This window comes from Rhinopithecus bieti, unplaced genomic scaffold (assembly GCF_001698545.2).
Source record: "Rhinopithecus bieti isolate Rb0 unplaced genomic scaffold, ASM169854v2 scaffold_77291, whole genome shotgun sequence".
Classification (NCBI taxonomy): Eukaryota; Metazoa; Chordata; class Mammalia; order Primates; family Cercopithecidae; genus Rhinopithecus; species Rhinopithecus bieti.
The window spans coordinates 344,001-362,790 of NW_016829743.1; the positions used below are offsets into that span (position 1 = coordinate 344,001).

General features: G+C 42.6%; 1 protein-coding gene across 2 annotated transcripts in view; it reads left to right on the forward strand.

The window, feature by feature from the left end:
- Positions 1–18,497, forward strand: part of CD84 (CD84 molecule) — a 38,780-nt gene extending 20,283 nt beyond the window's left edge. For both annotated transcript variants that reach the window (XM_017864877.1, XM_017864878.1), the window contains 5 exons: positions 5,477–5,728; positions 6,091–6,210; positions 8,534–8,631; positions 9,586–9,648; positions 11,249–18,497. In XM_017864877.1, the coding sequence (XP_017720366.1) occupies positions 5,477–5,728; positions 6,091–6,210; positions 8,534–8,631; positions 9,586–9,648; positions 11,249–11,314 (599 nt within the window). In that variant the 3' untranslated portion in view covers positions 11,315–18,497. The remainder of the gene's footprint in view (positions 1–5,476; positions 5,729–6,090; positions 6,211–8,533; positions 8,632–9,585; positions 9,649–11,248) is intronic.
- Positions 18,498–18,790: the final 293 nt, after the last annotated feature.

Sequence of the window (18,790 nt, forward strand, 5' to 3'; positions counted from 1 at the left end):
TGGTTATTTTGCAGACTTGTTTATATAGTTGCTTCATAGTGTCACTGGTCTGCGTACTTCACTGTGTTTTTGTAGTGGCTGGTACCTATTTTCCCTTTCCTTATTTAGTGCCTCCTTCAGGAGCTCTTGCAAGGCAGGCCTGGTGGTAGCAAATTCCTTCAGCATTTGCTTGTCTGAAAGGGATTTTATTTCTTCTTCACTTAAGAAGCTTAGTTTGGCCAGATATGAAATTCTGGGTTGGAAATGCTTTTCTTAAATAATGTTGACTATTGGCCTCCAATCTCCTCTGGCTTGTAGAGTTTCCACTGAGAGGTCTGCTTTTAGTATGATGTGCTTCCCTTTGTAGGTGACTGGACTTTCTCTCTCCTTACCATTTTTTCTTTCATTTCAACCTTGGAGAATCTGATGATTATGTGTCCTGGGGTTGATTTTCTCATGGAGTATCTCACTTGTGTTCTCGGCATTTCCTGAATCTGAATGTTGGCTTGTCTTGCCAGGTTGGGTAAGTTCTCCTGGAAGATATCTTGAGTATATTTTCCAACTTGGTTCCATTCTCCCTATCTCTTTCAGGTACCCCAATTGGTCATAGGCTTGGTCTCTTTACATAACTCCATATGTCTTGGAGGTTTTGTTCTTTCCTTTTCATTCTTTTTTCTTTTTTCTTGTCTGCCTGTCTTATTTCAGAAAGATAGTCTTCAAGTTCTGTGATTCTTTCCTCCACTTGGTCTATTCTGCTATTGATACTTGTGATCAATAGTTCGTGTTGTGGTTTTCAGCTCCATCAGGCCAGTTATGTTCCTTTCTAAACTGGCTATTCTGACTGTTGGCTCCTGTATTGTCTTATAATTCTTATCTTCTTAGGATTGAGTTAGAACACGCTCCTTTAGCTCAGCAAAGTTTGTTATTACCCACCTTCTGAAATTTACTTCTGTCAATTCAGCCATCTCAGCCTCAGCCCAGCTCTGTGCTTTTGCTGGAGAGGTATTGTGGTCATTTGGAGAAGAAAAGGCATCCTGGCTTTTTGAGTTTTCAGCATTTTTGCATTAATTCTTTATTTTCTTTGTGGGCTTATCTACCTTTGATTGTTGAGGTCACTGACCTTCGAATGGGGTTTTGCTGAGGTCTTTTTTGTTGATGCTGTTGTTTTCTGTTTGTTGGTTTTTCTTTCAACAGTCAGGCCACTCTTCTGTGGGGCTGTTGCAGTTTGCTGAGGGTCCACTCCAGACCCTAATCACCTCAGTTTTTCCTGTACCTGGAGGTATCGCCAGTGAAGCCTGCAAAATAGCAAAGATGGCAGCCTGCTCTTTTTTCTGGAAGCTCCATTCCAGGAGTGTACTGACCTGTTGCCAGCCTGAATACACCTGTAGGAGGTGGCTAGGGACCCCTGTTGGGAGGCCTCAACCAGTCAGGAGGAACAGGATCAGGGACCCACATAAATAATCAGTCTGGCTGCTTTTTGGTACAGCAGGTGTGCTCCATTGGAGGGTCCCTTCCTTGTCCAGACTCTATGAACTCTCCAAAGCCAGCAGGCTGGAACAGCTGAGTTGACTGAATGTCAGAGATGGTGGCTGCTCCTCCCCACAGGAGCTCTGTCCCAGGGAGAATTCAAAACTCCATCTGTATAACCCTGGCTAGAATAGCTGAAGCCCCTGCAGAGAGGTCCCACCCAGTGAGAGTAAAGGAGCAGTCTGATCTGGCAAAGCAACTGTGCTCTGTTGTAGGGGACCCTACCTCCTCCGGATCATTTGAACTCTCCAAAGCTGGTAGGCTGGAATGGTTGAAGCTACTGAACCGCAGAGATGGCAGACGCACCCTCCTCAATAATTTTCATATTAGGGAAATGAAATTTTTGTTATATTGGGTTAAATATAATGCATAATTTAAATTAATATTACATGCTTATTTTCACTTTTGAAATGTGATTATTAGAAAATTTAAAATTACGTAAGTGACTCACATTACATTTCTTTTGGGCAATACTAGTTTCTAGCATAGAGAACACCTTGGCCATTTCTCAAAGATTTCTCTGTTTATCTGCTTCATTGCAGAAAAACACAGAAATGTAGCTAATCCATGTTGTGACAGATGCAATTCAGGTATATAGGTCACCCACTAAAATGCAAGTTCCATGAAGGCAGGGACTTTGTATATTGTTTATCACTGTATTCCCAGCACCTACATCATCAGATACATAGTGGCTGCTCCAGAAGTATTTGTTGAAAAAGAATGAATGAATAATATTATTCCTAGGTTTCACAGTGCTTAGCAATTGTGAATGTTTGATTAATGTAAGATGATTGAATCAGATTCTATCCAGATGGACAGCATAGTGGAAAGAACATTAATGTTGGGATTAGGCATACTTTGTCAGCTGTATGATTTTGGGCAAATTGTTTAACCTCTCTGGCCCAAAGTTTCCTCACTTATAGGATGTAGATTGTAATTGATGGTATTAAATGAGATAATGGTAGTTGAGCTCCTAGTGTAGTGCATGCCTTAAAGTAAATGCTCAATAAGTAGTAATCATTAATTTTTTAATCCTTATCCCTTTTAAAAAATCTCATTATGAAGGACTTCCTAGATGAAGAAGGCTCTGAATTAAGCTTGAATAATGTAGTCAAAGAGCCATACCCAAATGTCAACCCTTTAGAAAATATTTAACTCATTCAAGAATTTTGGCTGAGAAAATAAAGATGGCATTCAATTTTAAGATATTTATTTTTAATCCCTTTATATGTTTAATTTTGCCTACCCAATCTTCAGAAAGTCTTCTACCACCTACAGTTAGGACAGAGTGCAGTAATATTTTAGAGAAAGATGTACTGTATATACAATAAAATCTGTACCTTACGGGTAGTTAGTTGGGAAAATAAAGAGAAGAAAACTAACATTTATTGAACACCGTATATGTGTTTGGCATTCTACTATCTATTTTTAAAATATATACATTATACATATTCAAGCACTGTAACATGCACAAAAAGAGCAAATGATAATACAATGAGATGTAACTCTCTCTTCTCAGAGGCAGTGGCTCTAGCCAGCTTATTCTGTGTCTTCCATAGATAATTAATGTGCATACCAGCATAGACAGACAGATAGATGATAGATAAGTAAATAGGTAATTAGAATAATCTTTATCTTCAAGAGCTCATTTAATCCCCACAACAATCTTATTTAAGGAAAAAAGTTTGTTCTCATGTTATAAATAAGGGAGCTGAAGCTCCATGAAGCTGTATACATTCTCCATTATCCATAGCTAGAGAGCAGTGGAGCCTGGATTCTGAACCAGGTCTCCAGTGGCTTCCACACTCTTGGCTTGGGAGGATGAAGATCTGTCAGCCATGACTCTGACTTTCTCTTCCCAGCATCTTTGTGCAGGTAACACCACTGTTCCTGCTGAGAAAAGTGAGATGGGATCCTCTTCTTCACCACTATCCCCTATCTCCACACCCACCCCAAAATCTTTCTAAAATTGGTAAATACCAAGCACTGCCTGGGCATTTTTGTAAATCAAATTTCTAAAGAAACACACATGCACACACACAAAATTTGATTCACTTTCCACTAATTGATATCATATCAATCACTATTATAGTTAATCCAGGTCTTTTCCCCAAACTTGTTTTGGGTTTGCTCCAAGTCATCACTAATTCTAATATGGAATAGATCCCTCTAAAAGATTGTTAGGACCAGACTGTCTGGCTAGCTTGGAATCAAACATTTTTACAGCTTCTTACTGCTCATGTTGTGTTCCTTCACAAACACAAGATAATGGTTCTTATATCTTGTGTCTACACTTCTGAATTTATTGCCTTTCTAGACCCACCCTAATTAGAAAGTTTTGCACTAGTTCCTTCTGACTCCTCTATTCCCTTCCTCACATAGCTACAGTGGAAGAAACAAACCCCACCACAGCAACTTTGCTGAGAGGGCGCTGAACTTATTAACTCCAAATGTGGTCATTTTCTTATTCCTGGTAAAAGAAAAAACCTTACCCTTCTCCATGTCAGCTCCATTCCTAGCTACCACTTAAACTGAAATATTATTGTTCCTTAGTAACCCTTTGCTACCCTTCAACTTTTGTAGTTTACTTTTGATTGCTTAAGTAAAACATTTTAATGAACTTTTAAAGCAATTATAGCTTTCCACCACAGATAAAGTTAAAAAAAAAAAAAGAAAGAAAATATACAAACACCAGAAAACAGAACAAAAAAAAAAAGTAAAGATTATTTCGGCCAGGTGCAGTGGCTCATGCCTGTCGTCCCAGTACTTTGGGGGGCCAAGGAGGGTGAATCACGAGGTCAGGAGATTAAGATCATCCTAGCTAACATGGTGAAACCCTGCCTCTACTAAAAATACAAAAACATAATTAGCTGGGTGTGGTGGCAGACGCCTGAAGTCCCAGCTACTTAGGATGCTGAGGCAAGAGAATGGCATGAACCCAGGAGGCGGAGATTGCAGTGAGCCGAGATCATGCCACTGCACTCCAGCCTGGGTGACAGAGCGAGACTCCATCTCAAAAAATAAAAAAATTTAAAAATAGAAAAATTATTTCATGCAGTTGTGTGCTGAGAAATGTTCAATTAGCTTTTAATTGGGTGTGTATATTCATATATATAATTTATGTTTAGTACAAATTTTATTGACTTGAAGGATGTGTAGACACAGATTCATTAATGATAATAAAATATACAATAGTCTTTATTATAAATTCCATGTAGAATTTATTTTGCTGAGAGGGCACTACAGGATAAATTCCAATTATTCTCACAGATTGCTTTCATTGATTTTTGCTAAGCATTTATATCCCTAACCAGCCTATAGTTGTAATTGATGTGTGAGTATAGTTCCAACATGAACATTGGTTGATATTTTCATTTCAGTTAAATAATAAGAAAAAAGTGATTCAACAAAGACATACATATTGGAGCTTCATTTGTTTATCAATGACATGAGTCACTTCTTTGTTGAATTGGATAATGGTTTCCAAACACCAGAATACTTCCTATTTTTTGTGCTATTCACAGTGTAATGGCTACAGATATTATACACTTTTAAGTTTAATCTGCATTCTTCCATTGTTATCTTAAGTCTAGAGCAACAATCTTCAAAACAGTAAATCAAGCCCTAGCTTATAGCAATTAAAAATTTCTGTGGGGCAAATACTCCTACCACAGCTGATTTTAAGACATGCAGAGTTGGAAAGACAGATACTCCGTTAACAAAGGACAGATACAATAGATGTAGATAACCTCAAGAGCATAGACAGTAGGAAAATGTCAAAAAAGGATTAGAAAGTGATGTTTTGAGTATTTATTACTTTTATTTTTAACATAATTTATTTAATTATAAGTTTTTATAATTTAATTTTTAATGATGGCTTGCAAATTTCTGAGAATTTAACAATTGGCTCCCACAAACTAGTACAAGCCAGCTCCAGCTCACCATTGGCTCATATGTTTGCCCCTCATAGGTCGACTTGGGAAACCAAAAATTACACAGAGTTTAATGGCATCCGTGAACAGCACCTGTAATGTCACACTGACATGCTCTGTAGAGAAAGAAGAAAAGAATGTGACATACAATTGGAGTCCCCTGGGAGAAGAGGGTAACGTCCTTCAAATCTTCCAGACTCCTGAGGACCAAGAGCTGACTTACACGTGTACAGCCCAGAACCCTGTCAGCAACAATTCTGACTCCATCTCTTCCCGGCAGCTCTGTGCAGGTAACCAGCTCTGCCCATCTCTCCTGGTGAGTCTCGGAGATCACTCTGAGGAGCTGCAAGGTCTGAATGTGGGCCACATTCTCTAGGGAAATGTGCTTCCTTTATCTTTGGCCTGGTCACTGAGGCCATCACCTCCCAAGAAGCCCACTGGACATTTCTGGGTGTTCTGTGGCAGCCCCTGATCAACTCTGATTCAATTTCTCATCCTGGCTTTTCATAGCGAAAGTTTAGTTTCCCTAGGAGCTTTGGCACTCCTTTGGAGGACACCCAATTTTCATAATGCCCCTGACTGTGGACAAACCTGCCCAGCCTCTTGGGCCTATTTCCTGAGAATCAAGACTCACTGCACCTTCTATTTTCAGACATCGCAATGGGCTTCCGTACTCGCCACACCGGATTGCTGAGTGTGCTGGCTATGTTCTTTCTGCTGGTTCTCATTCTGTCTTCAGTGTTTTTGTTCCGTTTGTTCAAGAGAAGACAAGGTAGGATTTTCCCAGAAAATAAAATGTGGAAACTCACCTTCTCTCCCCCTGGGACTGAAGCCATTTATCCAAGGTTTGGCCGAAAGGTCCATTGTTCCAGGGAATCTGCCTTCTTCCAATCCCCACCCCACCACCTCCCAGAATGATGGCTCTGAGGATGGTATGACATTACCCTGAGTGGTCTTCAGAATCCATTCCTGAGATCACCAGTATCTGGTGGGCCCAGAACATGGGTTCGAGCTTAGTACCTACATGAACAAGCTGTGCTTCACTGTACAAGTGTGTTCACCTCTCCAACTCAGTGCCCTCATGTGTGAAATGTTTGGACTAGAGGATCTCCAGGGTCACTTCCAATTTCATTGTATTTTGATAATGACTATTGGAGAGTCATTGAGAAACATGTACTAATCCTGAACTCCATGGTTGTCACTAGATCCCTCTGAATCGCTCTGGATCATTCTGTAGTTGTGTCGTTCTCAATTCAGAAAACCTGATCTTAGACCCTCAAGGAATCATTATGCCCTCCTATTCACCCATGTCTGCCCAAGAACTTCCTTTTCCCACCAATCACAATAAAATCATGGAACTTCTGCTTCCATGTTCCTGACTCTCCTTTGGGTCTGACTCCTCAGGTTCCTACTTGAACACCTTCACTAAGAACCCTTGTAAGTTCTCAGCCACAAAGTTCCTTGAATAATAATTGGAAGGGATGGGGAGTTCACAACAGAGTGGTTAAGACTAAGCATGTGCTTTGCAGTCAGTCTGCGGGTGAAAGTCCCACCTTGACCATTTATCAGCTACCAGTTATTTTATCATTGTAAGCTTCCATTTTCTCAGTTGTAAAATATTCATAGTAATAAGGTGTGCTGCATATACTTGTGGAATTAGAGTAAATGGAATTAGAAATACAAAATACTTGGCCCAATTCCCAGGACATAGTAAGTACTTGATAAATGTTAACTAGTATACTGATAACTGATGGGCCTGGGGCATAGTACAGAGGAGGTATTCTAGAGGGAAGGGGATTTGTGACATGTGCCATATTCAAATGGCCTCACAATGGGGAGAAGGACAGCCTGCTTGAGCCACGGGTGATCTGCAAGGTCCCTCAAAGAGATATCGTCTTCAATTCCTCACTGCCTCTTGGGAAGAGAAAAGGGATATTCTTTGCATCTATAAATGAGACAAGAGAGAGCACTCCATTTGTCTCATACTCACCAAATATGGGATGGGACTAAACTCTGAATGTTGGAGCCCTGTAATACTGCTCAGCTCAGACCTGTTATTTGTTGGTATGTTGGTGCCCTGGATTATGAAGGCCCAAAATTCTGGCCATCTTTTTTCACCTTGACCCTAAAATGTTCTGTGTTAGTACCAAAGCAAAGGAGTACACTGACGTGAATGTCTCTTCTAGCCTATACATTCTTAAAAGGAAAGACTTATCTACTGTCTTTTCTTCTCTGGGGCCTCACACAGAGCCTGGAACATAGAAGGAGCTTAACAAATGCTTATTAACTGTGTGAATTGGCAGGGTGTTGTGACTCATGCCTGCAATCCCAGCACTTTGGGAGATCAAGGCATGTGGATCGACTGAGCTCAGGAGTTCAAGACCAGCCTGGGCAACATAGTGAAATCCTGTCTCTACCAAAAATACAAAAAAATTGCTGGGTGTGGTGGCACATAACTGTGGTCCCAGCTACTCAGGAGGTTGAGGTGGGAGGATCACTTGAGTCCGGAAGATGGAGGTTGCAGTGAGCTGTGAGGTGCACCACTGCACTCCAACATGGGTGACAGAGTGAGACCCTGTCTCAAAAACAAACAAAAAGACTGTGAATCAATCAAACAAGCAATAAATGTTCGTGGAACATCTACTATGTGCTTAACATTGAGATGGTTACAGCAAGGTCTGCGCCAAAGGTAAAACAGTGTATAACTAGAGAGAATCAATCAAGTTAAAAAACTAAGACCGTGACATGCAAAGTCAACTAGCCATGCAAGACAGTCAGTGGTGTCAGAGACACAAAGGAAGATCCTGGGTGGAAGAGCTACATTTGACTGCCCACATAGGGAGGGGTTGGGGGAATTGTCTTTGGCCTAATCTGGACTCTAGAGTAGAAGAGAATTCCCACTGATCTGTGGGGGAGGCCTCAGCCAAGTGACTCCTGAGACATTCTGAGGATCCAAGCATCCATTTCAAAGGATAGGAGCCATTTAACCCCTGGTGGCTTCCTTTCTTCATCTTAAAAAGAGAACATTGGAATAGATCATCTCTTTAAAAAACCACCTTTCACAGACTGTGGGTCTATATTTATTTGTGAGACAGATGCTGCCTCAAAGAAAACCATATACACATATATCATGGCTTCAAGGAACACCCAGCCAGCAGAGTCCAGAATCTATGATGAAATCCTGCAGTCCAAGGTGAGCTGATGCAATTCATGGACACCCCTGTGCCACCATCTCCATGACAGGGAGTCATGGGCACCATTGCCCTCTGCCTGTTTTTGTCTAGAAAGCAGCCACAGCCAAGAGTTCAGAGGTTCCAACCAGGAAATACCATGTCAGGGAAATGATGCCATGGATCTTTCTATGAGGACAGGAATGTGGCCCATTGTCACCCCGTGGCAGCCTCCATGGGCTGAGGCCCTGAGTGTCCCACAGTGGGCCTGGCTCCAGGTTAGTTGAACCATGACTAGGAGCAAGGCACCCCCTAGAGGGGCCACGTAACAGAGGAGCTCCTGGTGTGAGGTGAGGGCTGCTATGTGACTACCAAGGTGGTGAACAGGTTGCTAAGGGGGCTCCAAGGCAACAGAACTGACAGATGAGTTCCCTTGAATGCCCCTCCTGGTCTAGCAGCAGCAGCTTGCTTTCCTCAGACTCAGAGTCACTGTTCCACACCCCTCCTCCCACCCCCCCTTTACCTGCCTGCCCCTCCCTCCCCTCCACCCTGGATCACCTTCTCCTGTGTCCCTACCAGCCTGCCTCCTTGAAGTCTGCATGGAATCAAGGGGGAGACTGAGGTCTGCCTGGTCAGTCTAGCACCATGCTTGGACTGGTAGGGCAGTTGGATCCATAGAGGTCATGGAAAGCTAAAATCCTGACTGAGCAGGACTCAGCCTGAATGATAGGATCCCTCCTCTTGGCCTCTGAGGTTTTTCACCACCGAGACCCTGTCCAACTGCTACCCATTCACCCCCACCTTATCCCTTCCTGATCCTAAGCCTCTCCAGAGTTGGACGGAGCCAGAACTGAGGCCAAGGGGGAAGCCACCTAGTAAATGTGGGACCAGGGAAGGATGGTGGGTAGAATTAGGAAAAGGGACTTGTAAGATTGGGCCTGGGCTCCGTCACTGAGGGGAAGATACGTGTTTTACAGGTGCTTCCCTCCAAGGAAGAGCCAGTGAACACAGTTTATTCCGAAGTGCAGTTCGCTGATAAGGTAACCCCTTTCTGGCTTTTTATCCTTGTTTTCCTATCTCTTCCAGCCATTCTGGTGTACCCAGTCCATCCAACCAGGGACTAGCTGGTTCCCCTGGGACTCCTTGTAGTTCTCAGGACCCACTGCCTAGGGTTTTGGTCTATACATACTTCCACCCATGCACAGAGCCCCACTCCCCAGGTCAATGACCACCCACAAGTTGTCCTACTTGGGATGCTGATCCCACCCTTCAAATGCAAAAGTCCCTATGCCTCTGGACTATGGTATAGGAACTCCATCCCGTATAATACCTGGGGCCACTGCTAGCTCACGGTGTGAAAATGAGAAAACAGGTGCTTCCCTCTGAGCAGACACAGGCCCATGCCAGATGCCCAGATGGGTGAAATGGAGCAGAAGCTGAATTTCAGTTCATTTGCTCCCTCAGCTGCTCTTTTACCACACGCAGCCTGCACAACCATTTGTAGTGTCAAGTGCCTTGTGCCTTATGCCTGTGCCTTATGTCCTTCTCCACCATATGCAAAGCCCTCTGACAGGACTTTAACTTTTGGTGATCTAAGGAGGGATTGTCACTATCTGAAGGTCCTCACTGCTGCTACAGTCAGGACAGCTTTAGAGTTGCTTAAAGAATCATATTTTCTAAGTATTCCTGTTTAATAGCCGAGCTACCAAGCAGGAAGCTAAACTGAGTAAGAATTAAGAGTGATCCTATAAGGCAATAGGGAGGACATCTATGAGCTCAACGAGCAGGGTGGTGCTATTTCCTTTTAAAGAGGACTTGAAGCACAGGGCAGTTTACTTGAAAAGATAAGCCAAATGAACTGGACAACCAGATAGAGGGACCTTTACTTTCTCAGTGATCAGGAGAGGGAAGGAGGGAAAAAAAAAGAAGGGGAAGAGTGAGGAAAGAAGAGGGGAAGAAAAGGAGAAGGACAGGCAAGAAGTGAGGGTCAGGGTGTCCAGCATATGTGTGCCGGGATCTCAAGGAGAGTTGGAGGAAGAAGAGTAACCTAACTTAGAAGGAGATAAAATTTGAGGGATTAATCATGGAGTCTTGGATTGTGGCATCTCAAGATAAATCCTTATAGACAAGTTAGATGATAATTATTGGGTCAATATTTAATTTAAAACCTAAGACTCCTCAAGGCAGTGGGAAGATTGTTTGCAGCCTTCTAAATGCCTAGAGCACAGGAGATGCTAGCAGTGAGTCCCCACTATGTATAGGTGAAAGTGGAGTCATTGGGGTACAAAAAAACTAGGGCTCAATTAGGAACAAGGAATGCAGGTAGCTTGAACCTGAATGTTGCCTCAAGCCTATAATCAAAATCTATTCCAAATATGGCCCTGCCCGCATTCCCTCGCATTGCTCTTTTCTGGGCTAAGAAGTTAATTGCTCAGGGCCTCCCAAATCGGGGGTGGCTGGAGCAGACACGAGGGACTCAGCAAAGAACAAGACCCTGCTACCCCAGATTTTCCCAGCACGAGGCAAATCTAAGGCATCCCCCTGTGCCATTTGTTTAACTCCCCTGGGAACTTGCAGGACTGGAGTTCCCCAGCAGCACCTCTCAGTTAACATTTTCTCACATGTTCCTCTCCTGCACAGATGGGGAAAGCCAGCACACGGGACAGTAAACCTCCTGGGACTTCAAGCTATGAAATTGTGATCTAGGCTGCCAGGCTGAACTCTCCCTCTGGAAACTGAGTTACAACCACCAATACTAGCAGATTCCCTGGATTCAGATCTTCTCTGCCTAGCTCTTACTGGGAGATTGCAAATTGCCACATCTCAACTTGTAAGCAAAGCAGGAAACCTTCTGCTGGGCATAGCTTGTGCCTAAATGGAAAATGGATGCACACCCTTCCTGAAATGGCTCCCTTCTGAATGAATGACGAAGCATGTTACCTAGTATAGTTTTCCCAAACTTCTTCCCATCATAGCACATGTAGAAAATAATATTTTTATGGCACACTGGGATAAACAATCAAGATTGCTCACTTCCAGAAGCTGCATATGACTAGAGGCCTCTTGTGAATGGAGGTAACAACCCTGCCCAGTAACTGTGGGAGAAGGGGATCAATATTTTGTACACTTGTAGTAGGCCATGGCACACCAGCCAAGATGCTCTGCTCATAGTCAGTATGTGTGAAGATCCCCGGTGCGTGGCCTCCACCATGCATCTTGAGCAAATTAGGAAAAGGTACCCTTCGCTTGAGGCAGATGCAGCCCTTCCCCTGAGTGCATGGCTTGGAGAGCAGAATGTGGGCTGCATATAAGCACAGTCATCCCTTTGTCTGGGAATATTTGTGCAGGGCACGACAGGCTTGATAAGTCCAAACACAGATGACAGTGCTGTGTGGGTCTCTGTCAGAGTTGTGGCTCTCAGCCATGTAGACACACTCTCCAAATGGAGTGTTGGAAAATGTTCTTTCTGTACAGTCTAGAGACTGCTGGGACACTTTCCTTGGACTACTACTTCAGAAACCTCATAGGATTTTCTTTCTGGCCAAGATTTCCTTCTGTATCACTCCAAGCAGCCTCAGCAGAAGAAGCAGCCATGCCCAGTATTCCCGCTCTCCAAAAGAAGTTGACCAGCTTATATTTCTCACACTTCTGGGGAACTGGGTGTAATCCAACCATCAAAATAGACCTTGCAAGAAACAGAGTCATTCTCCAGAAGGAACTGGGGAAATGATAGTGCAGATGATGAAACTGGGTTCATCCCAGTTCCAAAGGCTCAGAGAACTACGGGGTTTAAGCTGAGGCAGAGTGCCCCCATCCTGCATCCCCCACAAACAGACCACCAGCCAGCTTACACAGGCATTAACTCTCCACAATGAGGAGGAATCATTCACAGTTGAGCAGGACATTCATATGATCATTTGAGGAAGTGTTTCCCTTATGTGTTAGTAAATATAATCAGCTAACTCTTAAGTCCCCATGAACAGTCCTAGGCTGGACAGCAGAAATGGGCTGCATTTAAGCAGATAAAGACATCAGTCCCAGTAAATGAATCCATAGACTCATCTAGCACCAACTACCATTAGCACTATGTTAGGAGCTGCAAGGCCCCAAAATAGAAGATGTGCATAATGTCTGCCCTTGTGTAGCTCAGGAGACAATTCCAGCACAGACACTACAGTTAACGCTGAACTGCAGCTGCAAGTAACGGCATGAACAGTCAAAAAAGACCTTATGAGGGGGCAGGGCTGAAGCTGGACCTTGAAGGATGGATGAAATTTGGATAGAGAATGAGGAAGACAGAGGGCCTCCAAGTGAGAGAAGCATGAAAAATGAGCAGGGGCCTGGATCAGTGGGGTGTATTCAGAGCACTTCTCCAGATGCATGCTCACAGTCCCTTGCCTATGTGTGGCAGAGTGCCCCAGCCAGATGTGTGCCCTCACCCCATGTCCATTTCCATGTCCTTCAACGCCCATCTCAAATGGTACCTCTTCTGTAAAGCTTTCCCTGGTATCAGGAGTCAAAATTAATCAGGGACCTTTTCACACTGCTGTTTTGCTGTTTCTTCCCCTTTGGTCCTTCTATCACTAAAACTCATCTCATTCTGCCTTACTGCATAACTAATTATTTGTTTTCCTCACTACATTGTACATGTGGGAATTACAGATAGACAGAAGCCAGCTGGGGGTGGTGGTTCACGCCTGTAATCCTAACACTTTGGGAGGCCAAGGCAGGCTGATCACCTGAGGTCAGAAGTTCAAGATTAGTCTGCCCAACATGGTGAAACTCCATCTCTACTAAAAATACAAAATTAGCCAGGTATGGTGGCACACATCTGTAGTCCCAGCTACTCTGGAGGCTGAGACAGGAGAATCGCTTGAACCCAGGAAGTGGAGGTTGCAGTGAGCTGAGATCACATCACCGCACTCCAGCCTGGGAGAGACAGAGTGAGATTCCATCTCGGAAAAAAAAAAAAAAAAAAAAAAAAAAAAGCCAATAAACATGATGCAATCAAATTCTGGCAAGCTTATCAGGATGCAGCTGGGCATGGTGGCTTACACCTGTAATCCCAGCTCTTTGGGAGACCAAGGCCGGTGGATCACTTGAAGTCAGGAATACGAGAGGAGCCTGGCCAACATGGTGAAACCACTTTTGCACTTAAAATACAAAAAATTAGCTGGATGTGGTGGTGCACACCTGTAATCCCAGCTACTTGGGAGGCTGAGGTGGGAGAATCGCTTGAACCTGGGAGATGGAGGCTGCAGTGAGCTGAGATCCTGCTACTGCACTCCAGCCTGGGCAACAGAGTGAGACTCTGTCTCAAAAGAAATAAAATAAAATAAAAATCAGGATGCATACATCAGAGGCTGTTCTGAGTGTAAAGGCATTTCGGAGGGAGAAGACTTTCAGAGTTAGGCAGACCAACTAAGAGGTCAGCTGAAGCACCAAACCAGTTGTAAGGAGGTGAAAGCCAGCACCCCAAGAAAAGATGTACAGGAAGGAATAAAGAGGCTTGGTCGTAAAGGATGGAGAAGCTCCAAAGTGACACTGAATAGGCTGCGTTTCTCCTAAAATAAAACCACTCCTCACTCTGTGGATGCTTTGAAGACTCATTCCTGAACATCTTTATTCTCTAACTTACCCTCTTCCTCTTCCTAATATACTCACTCAAGTAAAATTCCTAGTGTCCTAATACCCCTGTGTGTATTGTCAAAAATAAAAATCAGAAGCAGGTTAGATCTGTTAGATCTTCCAGAAGAGCAAACCTGGGATGAAGCCAGAGCCCAGGAATTCTGAAGGTGGCCTTTGGGTTTAGATTACCCTGCTCTTGTCTCTCCTCTCACTGTTTCTCTCCTGTGAATCTCCTGATTCATGAACATGTTATCTGTTCACCCTTCTCTCTAGGGCTCAGTTCTTAGATTTTCCTTCTGTAAAATACATGTGATCTTATTTTTCCCTCCAGAACTTTCCAGATGAACTAGACTGTGACCAAGAGGTCTATAAAATCAAAGCATCATGGAACAGGATCTTGTATCGGACCAAAGTGTGCCGGTTTTTTAAAATGTGCATCAAAATGGAAATCTCAGAGACAGAGCCCTCTGGTGGAAAGTTCTAGTAGGTCAGGACAGTCCCTCTGCCTGCAGACACCTTGGGCTTTACTCAACTGAGAAAATGAGGAATGTTGCAGCTCATGATTCTTAGAAGAAGAAAGTGAAGCTCGTTTAAAATATGATTTTTAAAAATCTATAGAATACTCTAAACTACATATGCTATGAGGGAATAGCCTAGTTGGGCCAGCTTGGAAACTGGGCACAGGCAGGAAGGAGCCTGTCAGGTTTGGACTGTGTCCACAGAGAGCACTTCTTAGGTCCTGCCTGGAGAGAAGGAATGGCTGGGCTATATTTTCTTCCAGACTCATTATTTTTCTTCTGTTTAACTTTTCTCTGAATTTCCCTTGATTTGTATAAATTTTCTCAAGAATAATTAGTGACAATCTCTACTGGTTGTAAAATGAAGTTTGTAGACCAGGCACAGTGGCTCATCCCTGTAATCCTAGAATTTTTTGAGGCCAAGGTGGGCGGATCACAAGGAGTTCGAGACCAGCCTGGCCAACATTGTGAAACCACGTCTCTACTAAAAATACAAAAAAAAAAAAAAAAAAAAAAAAAATTAGCCAGGCATGGTGGCGCGTGCCTGTAGTCCCAGCCACTCAGGAAGCTGAGGCAAGAGAATCACTTGAACCCAGGAGGTAGAGGTTGCAGTGAGCTGAGATCACACCACTGCACTCCAGCCTGGGTGAGAGAGTGAGAGTCCATCTCAAAACAAAAAAAAAAATGAAGTTTGAAGAACAAAGACAGTAAGAGGAAGTATAATGACTGGTCATAAATGTGGGCTCTGACAGCAGAGTACCTGGTTCTGAATCCTGGTTTCTTAGTCATGTGACCTTAGGCAAGTTACTTTAACCTCTCTGTACCTCAGGTTGTCCATCTTTAAAATGGGGATAGTAATAGTGCCTACCTTGCAGGGTTGATGTGGGGATTAAATGAGATGTTGTTCATACAGGAATGTGCCTGTGAATGACAAAGTTCTGGAATTTTTTTATTAGCCGTTCTTCTAGGCCTGAAATCATCAGAAGATGCTAATCCAAATACGTGAAATAAGCTTCTTACAACAGAAATGCAGCTAGTATTATGCAAAATTAATGTTGTATATCAAACTTTTAACTCTCATCCCTCCTTATTCAGATACATTTTGTTATATGCAATGTTTTTCCCCTGTTATTATACAACTGTCTATTTACCTGATGCTATATCTGCCTCCCCAGTTAGACTGAGAGAACAGGGGATATACCTAAATAATAATAATAATAAATAATAATAATAGCTCCTTGAAGGTAGGGAGCCTGTAAGAATCATTGAGGGCTTATTTTGTATACCAACTACTAAACCAGATGCTTCATACATTGTTGTCAATACTCATGACAGCCTTGTAAAGTAGAAATTAATTCTTCCAGTTAACACTAAGGGTGACATAATGAATATCTTGGCAAAGTTGGAAAGCTGGGAAGACAGGATTTGAACTCAAGATTTCTTGCCACCAAGGGGCACGTACTTGTACTCTGCCATGTGGCCCCTTTTTACCTCCTGTGGATTCCGCATACCTGGCACTTGGCTTTAGGTGTACATGCACCTGGCACTTTGCCTGACACATAATAGATGGACCACAAATATCTATTGAATGAATACTTGCATATACTAATATTTTAAGGTACTAAAAGCAGCTCAAATATATTAATATATTAATTCCATTGTTATCTAGATAACCACTCAACTTTTCTGTTGAAAATGCCCATTTAATTAAAGAAGGTTGGATAGAGCTCTTCATATGCATTTTGGACAGACAGGGGTTTCAGGTCATAAACACTCTGATGAGTTAATATAAAATGAGAGAAACCATAAATTTCCACTACTAAAATCACAAAATAACAGAAACAAAAGAAGAGATAAGAATTTGGAGAATTGTGCTGAACAATTTTGTGGTTAAAAAAAAAACAGCTGTGCATGTTTAGACTTAAATAAGCCCCATCCAAGTGTGAGGAGCCCTGTAATTTTTCAAAACATATGAAAATGTTAATGCATTTTGACAAAGGACCATTAAAAAGGTCTTGAATTCTGACTTGAGGAAGCAAAGTCATGACTGATACATTCTCTAGAGACTTGCAGACTTTGGAAATTCATAAAAGAATGGATGATAATTATTAACTGTTACTGGATGATTGGCCAGACAGTTCTCAACAGCCCTGTACAAGTCTCTGGGTTTGGGATGGATCAATTCTGTGACCGGAAAATGGCCAAATCTTTGAAAAAGAGAAATATCTTTCTTATAAGATCTTATTGTGGGCAAATAATTCATAAATTATTTGTCAGAGAATCTTTAAATGCTCATAATCTCAACTCTTTCATTTACAACTTTTATTTCCAATAGTTTATGGATCATCTCTACATAGATGTCAGAAGTCACCTCAAGTTTAGTGTGTCCAAAATTGAACTCACAGGTCTGTCTCTGACCTCCCACTTTGCTTTCCTTCTGTTTTTCCTATGCTAATGATCCACCATAATCAAAATAATTAACATTTATCCAGTGCCTACTATGTACTGTTCCCTGTCTTGTTTTACATTTACTCATTTAAAGCCCATAAGAAACATTAAAACTCATCTGCCTTCTGAAGAAGATACAACCATCCTCCTTTTTACAAAGTAGGAAACCAAGTCACAGAAAGGTGAAGTCTTTAAGGCTGAGTCACAGTAGCTCATCCTAGTAAATAGAAAAGCCAGGATTCAACTCCAGGGGCTGGGTGCAGACCTGCGATTCTTCACTGCTCCACCAATCAGCAGCTACGCAAGGCAGACAACTTTTTCATCCTTGGCTCCTTCATTCTCCCTGTCACCCCAGATCCCTCTACATCTAGTCAGAGAATAGGTCCTGTCACTTCCAGCTTCTCGATATGGCTGTTCTCATTCATGTGCCCTCAATCAGTCTAATTCTCTAACACACCTTCCCTCTACATGCTCACTCCCTCAGATCATTTCTTTATGACGTGTTACCTGGGTTGCTATTACATAAAGAGCGATCTTTCTAAAACAAGGATCTTATCACGTCACTTCCATACTAAAATGTTTTTCCTGGGGAACCACACTCCTTAGCAATCTGACCCGTCAGACCTTCCAGGCTGTCTCCTGCCTGCTCCCTAGGCTCCAACCACACAGAATTATCATGGGCCCACACACCCACCCAATCCTCCCATGCCTTTGCCCATGTTGTGTCCTCTGTCTGGGATGCCCTTCTCTCCTTTCTGTCTCTGACTTTTTCATACATCAAGCATTAGACTGAATATCCCCTTTGTGTGGCCTTTCAAAACCTCCGGTCCAAAGCTAAATATATAGCCCTCTATTTATACTTTTATAGCATTTGGCACACGATTACAGAGTAGTAGCTTTTTATCACATTCTCTGATAATTATATAGATATGGTATTTCTTAGCTCTTTCTCCAACTAGCTAATAAGTTGTTTTGTGTCTGAGTGCCTAATTTTGTGTTTTGTGTCTGAGTGCCTCAATTCCTCAAAGAAAAGTTTATTGATTAGTTCATTATTCATTTGAATGTGAAAATTATGCTCACTAGTGGCAAGTGCCACTAACCCTATTCCAGAAGCTAGGTGTCATGTTTGCAACAAGATATCTTATCCCCTCTACAAGTCACCTTTTATTTCAGGCATTTGTAAGTGTCCATTAATAAAGTATGGTTCATAAATTTTACCTTGTAAGTGCCTGAGAAATGAGACGACAGGCTCCATTGCAGCAGGACACAATAAATATTATTTCATAAAGCATCTATTCTCTTTTGTGTTTTACTTTGTTTTGGTTTTTGAGAGCAACAAAAATGAAGCAGATGAAACAGCAAAGGAGATAGTCCACATGATAAAAGCCCTGTGCCATCTGAAAATCTAGGCCCTGCGTGGACACAAGAGACCAAGGGATTGAGGGTATAAGACAGACAATGAAAAAAAGAAAGGCTGATGTGGAGAGATGATTGGGACCTTGGGAGGAGACTGAGAAGCTAGAGACAGGAAGGACAAATACCAGAAACAGAAAGAACCCGGAGGGCAGCAGAGGTGCTTCGTCACAGG